Source organism: Gymnodraco acuticeps, unplaced genomic scaffold (assembly GCF_902827175.1).
Source record: "Gymnodraco acuticeps unplaced genomic scaffold, fGymAcu1.1, whole genome shotgun sequence".
Lineage (NCBI taxonomy): Eukaryota > Metazoa > Chordata > Actinopteri > Perciformes > Bathydraconidae > Gymnodraco > Gymnodraco acuticeps.
The window spans coordinates 3,576,429-3,587,115 of NW_022990693.1; the positions used below are offsets into that span (position 1 = coordinate 3,576,429).

The 10,687-nt window shown below is 42.6% G+C and overlaps 2 protein-coding genes across 2 annotated transcripts; one reads left to right on the plus strand and one right to left on the minus strand.

The window, feature by feature from the left end:
- Positions 1-4,875: 4,875 nt before the first annotated feature.
- LOC117555635 lies at positions 4,876-7,032 on the plus strand. The gene is made up of 3 exons (XM_034230569.1): positions 4,876-5,208; positions 5,819-5,954; positions 6,163-7,032. Exons 1-3 carry the CDS (start codon positions 5,072-5,074, stop codon positions 6,913-6,915), a joined length of 1,026 nt encoding a protein of 341 aa, XP_034086460.1. The 5' UTR covers positions 4,876-5,071; the 3' UTR covers positions 6,916-7,032.
- A 228-nt stretch (positions 7,033-7,260) lies between these two features.
- LOC117555602 lies at positions 7,261-8,783 on the minus strand. The gene is made up of 2 exons (XM_034230520.1): positions 8,529-8,783; positions 7,261-8,275 (listed from the first exon to the last, which is right to left on the minus strand). Exon 2 carries the CDS (start codon positions 8,254-8,256, stop codon positions 7,261-7,263), a length of 996 nt encoding a protein of 331 aa, XP_034086411.1. The 5' UTR covers positions 8,257-8,275; positions 8,529-8,783.
- Between the last annotated feature and the right edge of the window lie 1,904 nt (positions 8,784-10,687).

The following is a 10,687-nucleotide window of genomic DNA, read 5'->3' on the forward strand; positions in this document are numbered from 1 at the left end:
CGATTTTTAATCCTAATGTAATCATCATCTTCACCACGATCATTTATGTTTATGTTCGCCGAATTGACATGAAAGCACTGACAAATATGAAATATACTGTAGTCAACTTCATTAAAACGTTATTAACGTGCCTAAACTCAGTAATTCACCATTTCTACGCATGACAACACACTTTGTCCGTGTTTGGCTCTCTCGCCGCACAGTGAAGCGTTCCCGCATTGACGTCACTTCCGGCTTCCCCCCAAAACTTCAAAATGAGTCGAAGGAATTTCCCCGCGATGTTCGAAATTATTGATATTTAACGGAACGGTATCGCTTTTTCTTTTTTAAACTGACGGTTCGAGATTACTAGTAGCCCAATATTTCATTGCACAACAGTTGTTGGGATGCTGTCACAGGCTCTTTAAGCTCTTGGCTTGTTGAAAAACATGAACACCAACTTGACCGCAAATAATAGCCAACTATGATTCATGTTCTTCCTCGGTCCGAACCAACAACACGTATAAAATTGCTTCCAACTAAATGTATCCTCTGCAGTTTGCTGTTCCTTTTCCTTATTTCCAAACTGCGCCAAGCTTCTAATGCAGATAGATGAAGAAATAAGGCAACATCTTCCACAACCAAATGAAAGGAATACATGCATACTTAAAGACATACAGAGAGAATACATACATGCAGAGGTAGACCATAGCATATTACACCATATGCAAATGTAAAAGTACAAACAGACATGTTTTCCCTCTCTATTGATTTATTTATAAGTACGATTTATTCATTTATGATTTCCAGTTCCTCTGTGCAATGTGTGTGTGTGTGCAGATGAAGCACCTGTCTTCTCCATTCACTTGGGAGCTTGTAATAAATGGGACTGAGCTGTCACCTCAGGGAATGGGTGGAGGACTCTGGGAGGTGGTGGCATGCCTGGACCCTGGCTGGGGCTTACAGGAAATATCAACATGGTTTGACTAGACTGCATTCAGTCCTAAGTGAAAAGAGAGGCGGTTGACAACAAGAGAGAGACAGACTTGGTGTCAACCAGAGATAGAAGAAATAGAAGAGTTGAATAAAATGTAGGTGGTGTATGAAAGGGTCAGGCGGAGCAGTGGCTGGTGGGGAAAGTAGCGAGCCACAGAGGAGAATGCTAAATTAATTTAAAGGTCACCTATTATGCAAAATCCACTTTTTCATGTATCTTCTACATCAACATGTGTCCCCTCTTCTTCATGTCTCTTCTACATCAACATGTGTCCCCTCTTCTTCATGTCTCTTCTACATCAACATGTGTCCCCTCTGTGTAAAGAGATTCTGAAAGCTTCAGGAACAAAGATTCTCTCTCTTTTTGTCCTGATCCATTTCTATAAAAACCTGTCTGAAAATGAGCTGATCAGATTTTGGCCACTTTATGATGTCATAACGATTTTTTGGCTTGTGTAACCATTAGCCAATCAGCAACCAAGGTAACCCCCCCCCCCACCTTATCACCTGAATCTCCTCCTAGAGCACCAGTGTGTTCTTTTTAACCAAATATCTCTCAGAGGGGCGTGGGGAGGGGCTCCTTATTTTCATCTAATGCCCCGGCCACACGAGAACGAAAACGGTCGTTTGCGTTACTGTTTAGTGTCATATAGACCGTTCGGCCACACGAGGACGACCGAATACGGCACTAAACGACTGCGGAAACGATAACGGGTCCCAAGGTGGATAGAATGGCATATGCAACGCTCTGGGGGGTCCAACGGCTCCGTGTGTACGCCCTATACGATCATTTTCTGATAATGATGAGGCAATAGCCCCGCCTCTCCCCACCTCTGCTGCTCACCCCCGCGTCAAAGTAAACTGCACACTGAATTCAGATTATTTATCTTTCTCTCGATATGGACATAAACGCGAGTGAAGTCTAATCTGACAGGACGGAGACACCTCTCAAACTACCTAAACTAGTTATAAATATGTTTATTTTTACTGTCGGCCGGGTCACTCATTACTGGATCAGCTGCTGCATGAAACAGACACTGACGCTGTCCGAAGAGAGGGAGGAAAAAGAGAGGCTCCATGTATTTTATTATTATATTATATAGAGTCGTTATTCATTTGTTTTAAAGCTCAATAAATAACAAAGAAGACCTTTGACCGGCACTTTTATAATTTTGTCGGAAGATTGAAACTTTAATATACGTTGACTGGCGAAAAACTCTGCCCGGTTCCCTCGGCCCCCACCGCGGAGAATAAACAGAAGGGCAACCATGACAACCATGCTTCTTCGCTGGTTTTGTGGAGGAAGTTACAGCGCCACGTACAGGCTCCTGCATATGTACTGCAGCTTCTCCAGCGGTTGGAGCTAAACGGAGCTGTCTCGTGTGGACAGACACTATCCGGATGACTATTGCGTGTGGACGGAAGCTTTTTGGCGATTGCGTTTGCGTTAATCCTATGCGTTTAGCCATTTTCGTCCTCGTGTGGCCGGGGCATAAAGCAGGGGTGCTCAACCAGTCGATCGCGAGATGTGTCTAAAAATAGAACAGCAATATTCTGTTTTATCGTTAATGTCCTATAACATAATCTTCCTGTGCCAGAATAATGCACTTGAACGCATCAAAGCTTTGTGATTGGCCGGCGTGACCCCATGTGTCGGGGCGTGGCTGGTGGGCAGTGCGCTGACGTTGTCCGTGTCAACAGGAGTAACGGCCCGTCCACACTACAGCTTCGACAGCTTCAAAAACGGTTTCCAACGCGTCTGCCCATTCACTTTGAATGGGGTGACGTCACGTTGCCTCGCTTTTCGCCGAACTGAATTGTGGGTAACATAGCAGTCCATCTCCGGCGTCAGAAGTTGAACAATGTTCAACTTCTGATGCCGGAGACGCCGGAGTAGCCAGCGCCAGCCAATCAAATCCCGTTTCTGAAAATCTGACAGCTCAAGCACTAGCCAATCAAACCGCGTCCAAGCTGGGAGAGATATCCCGCCGTTCATTTCTATATTTAAAAAAAAGATGGAGGAGAAACGAATTATCGCCGTAGCAAATCACCCGGTTTTGTATGACCAGACCCTCTTCACCTACCGGGATACAAACCGGAAGAACCAGGCATGGAGGGAGGTGGCAGAGACAGTGGGTGAAACTGGTAGGTTTTCGCCTGTTTGGGGAGTTTATATATATATTGCTCCCATAAAATCCCCGGGGTTTTTTGCTTTGTATGTCGGGGGCGGGAGATTCATGTGATTGGTTGTTGGTCGCGTGCTTGAATAAAATCCCAAAGACACGCCCAGCTCCAAGCTTTTTTTTAAGCTGTAGTGTGGACGCTCCGTAACAGTCCGCACACACACAAGACCGCAATAGGCTACATGCACTAGGGTCTGAGACGTACTTCCGCCTTAGCCGTTATACTGCTCGGACGCTTCCGGGTTGCTTCTGGTCTGCGTAGCTGAGCGTCCACAAATGTTTTACTGTTTAAATCTGTGGTTTAAATATGAGTCGACGGAAGATTTTCAAAACGGAGCATTTGCAAAGACAAGTAAAGAACTACTCCGAGCACTGCTGTGTCCCACTTTGTACGGCGTCAGCTAAATTCAACGGCGTCCTAAGTTTCCATGGCTTTCCGACCGAACTCGAGCTGCGAAGACAGTGGCTGGTTAAAATACGACGCAATAACTTTACAATCTCCTCTCACTCCAAGGTCTGCAGTCGTCACTTCGCTACGGATCAACTAATAGCAGTGGCGAGCCGTGACTTTTATACCTAGGCCCGCTGACCCCCCTTCCCTCGAAAAAAAAGAAGAGATATTACGTCACAGTTTATACTTCAGCGGAATATCAAAACAGCGGTCCGGGGTGCAAAACGCATCAATGACAGCGACCCTCTACCACACAAAACAACACAATTTATATAAACACCTATCATGACAGGGCTCCCACAGCCAAGTAACAATTGCAAATGAATTAAGACGGCACCGCGGCCCACATTGAAAATGACTTGATGATCAAATCACTTAAACACAAAGTCCATCCTCCTGTCCTTTTGGATGAAGCACTTGATGGCGGGGTCATGCAGCTGATCCTTTGCCACTACAGTTTATCATTGTAACTCAATCTTGAAAATGACTCGGTTAATAATTTCGCAACGATGTCCTCACTATCACTGAAGTGAGCCATCATGAACGAACTTATGCTAATCATAAATCTATCGATCATAAATCTATCGTTTAGATTTATGATTCGAAAATAATAAAAGTGGGGTAGACATGTGGATATTATCCGGCTGAACAAAACGTGCATTTATCTAACAGGTTCGTTTTCCACAGACCTTATTTCGAGCTATCTTCCAAAATCCTATGGAGAAATCCCACTGCTTTCTCTCGAGGGAATCCGAGCGCAGCTTACTTCCGGGTCTTAGGACGCGTCACTGCACCACTTGCATAGACCTCACAGCGGGCGGAACTTGTCATAAAGTCCGCGAAAATAAAGCCCGCCCATTTAGAGGGAAGATATGATTGGTCAATTGTACTGTCATTTGACATTACTCTCTCATTGAGTTACTATAGCGGGCCCTCTGTGAATGTAGAGAGGGACCAACAAGCTCTCCCGTCTTCACATAACTCGCAGAGACGGCATTTAACCCTTCACATTCCAACAGAAACTGAACAGGCAGATTCGAAGGATTTATTTCTTTGGAAATATTATTTTAAATACAATTAAATCAAGTTATTTTGGTAAAACTAATGAAAAATGTAACAGCAACAAAATATTTAAAAAAATATATTTAAAAAAATGTTTTTTTTTTAATGTTTTCAAATATTATTTTTTAGAATATCTTAGGCCCTCACAGAGGGCCTAGAGGGCCCTGACGGCTCGCCACTGAAATAGAGCCAAAAAAACCTTGATGGCCGTAGGAGGCTTGTGAAAGGTGCTGTCCCAACTCTGTTTGAGTGGAATCACTTCACTGCTCAAACACCGCGGGCTAGTGTTTGGGAGAGAAGGGAGCGGCCCACTGAACCAGTCTCTCGGGAGGAGCAGGAAGAGCACATCGATGTCCGTGACCATGATTACTGCTCAACCCCTGAACCAGCTTCACTGGACATGTCCTCTCAAGCTACAGAAGACAACTCCAAAACAGTGGAGGATCTGCAGAAGCAACTGCAGGAGTTAAGAGTCCAGCGAGAGTTTTGCTTACAGCGGTTTGCTGGCTCCGACGACAACATCCGATTCTATACCAGGTAATGTTTTGGCTAAATTCTATCCAAGTTTTTGAGATGGGTTAGCTTATAAAGAATCCTGTTTACCTGCCGTTTGACTGCTGACTATTTGCATGCAGTGTTGGAATAAGTAGGCTACTCAACTTAACTGAAGTATAAGTACAAATACTATGGTTTGAAAATACTCCTGAACTGAACATGTAGAATCATAAATCATGTGTTTTCATAAGTAACTAGAAACTATGAAGGTTAACTAAATGTGGTGGAGTAAAACATACTAATACTAACAACATACTGATAATACTTTACTACAAGTGGAAATCTTCAAAACCTTACCAAAGTAAAAGTACATGTCAATATCCACTGCGTTTCTCCCAGTTGCACACTTAAGAATGAAGAGTAAAAGTAGTCATTCTGTGTAAAATGTTCCCTGTATGTTTTAGATTATTATTACTGCTGCTTTAATGTAGTTGTCACATGTTACTGCTGTATATTACTATACCTGCACCAAGTGCCTTCTTAATCAGTCTATTTGAATTGTAATGTATTATAGCAAACAAGAGGAAAGCATTAGCCCATGTGTTACAGTTAACGAGTCAATTAATGACTGACATGTGTCTTTTGTGTACAGATTCCCGAGCTATAACCACCTGATGGCCTTCTGGTTTTTGATTGAGCCTTCCATTTATAAAATGGTTCGTGTTACAAGAGCGATATCAGCTGCCAAGAGGAATGAAGAAGTGGTTACACACGCACGTCCATCAACGGTAGGCTACGTTTCTTTTAACACACAATCTAAACACAAACTGAAGGGAAAATGTTTCTCCAACATTTCATTGCTTTCGTGTAGGCTAAAAGGCTATAGTACTCAATCCTTTTTGAATACATCAGAGAACTAAAACAACTTAATGTTTTTCCCATGGTGTGGTACACTCATGACATTAATATAGTACCCTTTTTTTGTTTATCTTCCAGAGACAGCTGCTTCAGCCAATTGACGAGTTCTTCCTTTTTCTCTGCTTCCTGTCGGTGGGTTTGAAAGAGAGGGACCTTGCAAACCGCTTCAACGTACACCAGTCCACTGTGAGCCGCATCATTGCAACATGGACGAGTTTTCTTACAACTTTATTGGGGTCACAGTGCATCTGGCTTACACCTGCAGAAGTTCAAGCCCACCTCCCAGAGGCATTCAAAGATTTCCCAGACACACAGGTGATCCTGGATTGCACAGAGCTGAGGTGTCAAACACCATCCTCACTCCTCCTCCAAAGTGAAATGTATTCTACATACAAATCTCACTGCACCATGAAAGCCCTGGTTGGCATAGCCCCACATGGCGCAGTGACATTTGTTTCCAGTCTGTATGGTGGTTCTGTCAGCGACAAGGAGATTTTCAAACAATCTGGAATAGCTGCGTTGTTGACTGAAAACATGGCAGTGATGGTAGATAAGGGCTTCCTGATCAGCGATTGCTGCAAATGCAAGGTGTACTGCCCACCTTTTCTGTCAAAGCAGAAGCAAATGCCAGCCTATCAGGTGAGGGAGACACAGGCCATTGCCAGACTGAGGGTTCATGTGGAGCGTGTCATCAGGAGGATAAAAGAGAACAAACTTTTTGATGGTGTCATCCTCCTGTCCCATGCCTACAACATCAACCAACTGTTTGCAGTAGCATGTACGCTGTCAAACTATCAGAACAAAGCACTGGTCAAGAAATGGGTGAAATAAGACAAGATGATGACACCTGTGCAGGTAGCTGTGATTAAGCTGGGTGAGCACACCGTAATCCCGTGTTGCCTGACACACGCTAGTGTTTTGTTTGAATAAATGGTAAATAGCAAATTACAATGCGTTGATGATTTCTTACAAATGCACTGATTTACTATTCATTACACAAATCACTTCACTTTATTGTCTTTTTAAATACAATTGTATATTTATATACATATATGAAATGTGACAAACAATATATATCAAAAACAAAATATTGAAATCACATTTTGTTGTCATTCAGAACACATGATTGAGGGATTGCCTCCTAAAAACAATGACGGCTGAGCCAGGGTCTAGCAGCTAACTGCTTACAGAGTTAACAATGGCTACAGTGCCCACTACTTTTTTAATGACAGGTACTTCGGCATGTATGTGTAAAAAAAAAAAGAAGTCTACTTTTTCTCTGATTGCTCTTTGCACTTCTGGATCTGTGTTAATTCTTTGCACCAGGTAGTCCTCTTGTGCCCACACTACAAAATCACACCACTGCATCCCAGATACAAGAAGTTGACCCTGTACTTGCCAGTAATAGGCATGGCTTTTCTTGAGCTTAGGGGAGCCACATTCCATCTGCACATATTTGCAGTCGACATAATTTGGGACATTGGGACATTTGAATTCAACAAAGCCAAATTGGGGATATTCTGTTGGGTCAAAAACAACTCCATCAGGGGAGGCACCAAGCCAGGGCGTAGAGGGGTGAATGACAAGGCCACAAGGGGAGTAGTTCACGTTTGCCAGTCTACTGTATTCAGCTGCTACTGTGGGCTCCATCTCGGCACCTCTCCTCATTTCTGCAGTCTGCCTTGTACCTTTGAGTATTCGCTCTGCAAGAGAGTTAGCAGAGCTCTCACCTCTGACGTGACAAATCTCTCTAAACCTAGAGGCAGTAACCCTGGGTTTGCGGAGCAGATGCCACTCTGAGCTAGAGCTTTGCTCACGGGTAGCCTCCTCAATTTTGTGAGACATTTCCAAATCAACGGATAAGCTGTTCATATGTAGTTGCTCCTCTTCTGAGCACACCAGCGGTAAATCACATGGCAAGATCACATACCCCTCTATGGGCAAGTGGGGTGTTGGTGGTGTGTCAGTGTGAAGTGTGGTGTACCGAGACGTCAAAGCAGGCATCTGATAGGACAGAACACTGCCCTCCTGCACAATCCCGAAGGCACTTTCCACAAGGGGCTTGTCAGGTCTCATGTTCATTGTGGTCACAAGCGGCCTGTCTTCAATGCTGAATGCTGAGTATGCCTCCGTAACTCTGAACAGGCAGGGATCTGGTAATGGCCCCACCATGCCTCTGTAGAATCCACTCCTACAAAGAATGGCAAAGACAATATAGCACATTAATGGTTAGGAATACAGCACCAGAATTATGCATTTTAAAAACACAGGAAACACAATTTTCCAGCTAAAATTACCTTACTGCACCATCCTATTTGGTACAGGCTTGGGTTGAAGGGCCCTGGCTTCACACCCTTAAGGAAAAGACAATTACTGTTCGTTGAGTCCCTTTAAAACAAAAACTCTGTGAAAGATTACAAGTATTTGAACCTCATTGAAATTACCATTGTTCGCGGCTTGTGCCATTGCTGTTCCGATTCAGTACAGCTATGCACAGGTGGCACAACTGGCATGTTCAGTTCAGTGTAGTGTGCTGTTTGGAACAGCAATGCTACTGTGTGATTGCACAAAACAGTTCCTGCAACACAGGAGCACTGGTTGTGCGTGAGCACCACTGGTGATGAATCACGAAGCGTTATCTAAAAAAGAGAGAAGAAATACTAGTGATTAGTAACCTCACTTGTTACTATGAGCCAGGAGGTTATTATCAGTAGAATTATTGGTTATTTTTACTGACCCATTATCCTAGAAGAAGCATGTATTCCTGAATGCTTAGTGTTACCCTCTTACCCTACAATACCACAATGAACTTTCTTTGGAAACTCAGATGCCTTGAAAATTGTATTAAAGCAGTTTTTACCAACACACTCTCACTCCCTAAGCGTCCAGGAGCGACATTTGGTCAGTGTCCGTGGCGTCCAGTTGTGACGCTCCGAGGCTCCTTCAGCGTCATAAAGGGACGCAAATAGCTTTCAACTGATTGCAATGTATTCCCATCTGCGGCGGGATTTGACGCTCATGGAAGCACGGCATTCGTTTGTGTCGGCTGCCCTTAAAGGCAATGTGAGCGTCCATTCCCATTGGATAACGGAGAATTGTACACCCGGAAGTAAGTATTCCTCTTACTGTCGATTGATTTTACAGTGATATCTGCACTACTCATTGACTAAAAAACACCAGATTATCCTTGATAATTACACAACATTGATTGGTTTAAATTGTGTGCAATGCTTTTGTATTTTTCCCCTTCGATTCGGAGAAACAAATATGTTTTCGGAGTAAAGGATGGCAGAAGACACTACACTACCCAGAATCCCCAGCTATCGTTTGGACTACACCATGTGCTCTGTTTGACAAACCCCGTTTTTTTCACTATTCATTCCAATGGCTGGCGTCTATGTCACGTGATCTTCAAATTTCTCCCTGCAGAAAAAGAAAACATGGCCGAACTTCGTTTTATTCTCGGTGGAAAATGCCGATTTTAAAGTTAGTTTGGCCATTAAAATGCGTTTTGATGTCATTTAATGCGAGAAATATGAGTTGTTATTTCAGATTATGTGTGCAGTGGATGTCCATGATCTTTAGTTTGCTAGTTATTACGAAGATTACTTCAGGAAATCGCGACGTTTTCATTGTTACCAAGGTGGTTGCTAGGGACGCTGCTATCGATATTATTTCTGTTATGTTGTGTAACTGTTTAATGGTGTTATCTTTATTGCTACCCCCTTCCCCGTCAATGTATAGTGTTGGTCCACAGCGCAAACATATTAGTTTAACAAAATCCGCATCTAAAGATAGCCTACGTTATTTTCCCCTGTGCAATTTCAGTCTCACATCTCACAGCACATCGTCATTAACAAATACCGGAAACAGACCGAAAACTTTTTTTAAAATAAAATAATACTTTATTCCGAGTGTGCTTGCTTTTCTCTTTGAAAGTCATCACATAACGGCATTGTAATACACGGTTCGGCTGCATTAAATATTACATATCTGCCGTAGTTCTGTATTTATAGAGCCCTGATGAGAAGACTTCTAGACAAACATGAGGAACTGAAAACGTGACGTGGATCATAAATATATCAGCCATTAAACAACATCTTACATTTATTTTCACACAATACGTCTCCTTGCAGTATCAACACTAATTCGGGTGACTTTTATATTTGATCCAATTGGTAGATAGGCTGTATTTACACCATAAAGGTGCACAGCTGATATAAAGGGACACCTAGTGGTTAAAGCATGTTATTGAATTTCATTATTTTTATTATTAGATATTAATAGGATCCCTATAAAGTATATTCATTACTCGTTATTCTCTACTAATAGTTAATTAAAGACTGTATATAATGACTATTTTGCACATCCCTTTCAAGATTTTCTAAGGTTTATTGACATATCATATAGGCCTACACAACTATGGTGTAGTTATGCATTGAATGAAAAACTTGGGTCGCAGGTTCCTCAATAGTGCATTACAAGACATCTATCAATATTTATGCATACCTCCAGCAATGTTAACTATGTTGAAGCACTTATTTTAACTGATATTATACATAATGTATTATACTCTTATAAGATGTATGTAGATATTTCATCT

What these genes read in the sequence shown, in the direction of transcription:
- LOC117555635 (XM_034230569.1), top strand. Translation starts at nt 5,072, where the DNA reads ATGTCCTCTCAAGCTACAGAAGACAACTCCAAAACAGTGGAGGATCTG. An exon ending in AACATCCGATTCTATACCAG is followed by an intron (nt 5,209 to 5,818) that starts GTAATGTTTTGG and finishes TTTTGTGTACAG; the next exon opens with ATTCCCGAGCTATAACCACC. An exon ending in CACACGCACGTCCATCAACG is followed by an intron (nt 5,955 to 6,162) that starts GTAGGCTACGTT and finishes TTTATCTTCCAG; the next exon opens with AGACAGCTGCTTCAGCCAAT.
- LOC117555602 (XM_034230520.1), bottom strand. Translation starts at nt 8,256, where the DNA reads ATGGTGGGGCCATTACCAGATCCCTGCCTGTTCAGAGTTACGGAGGCA.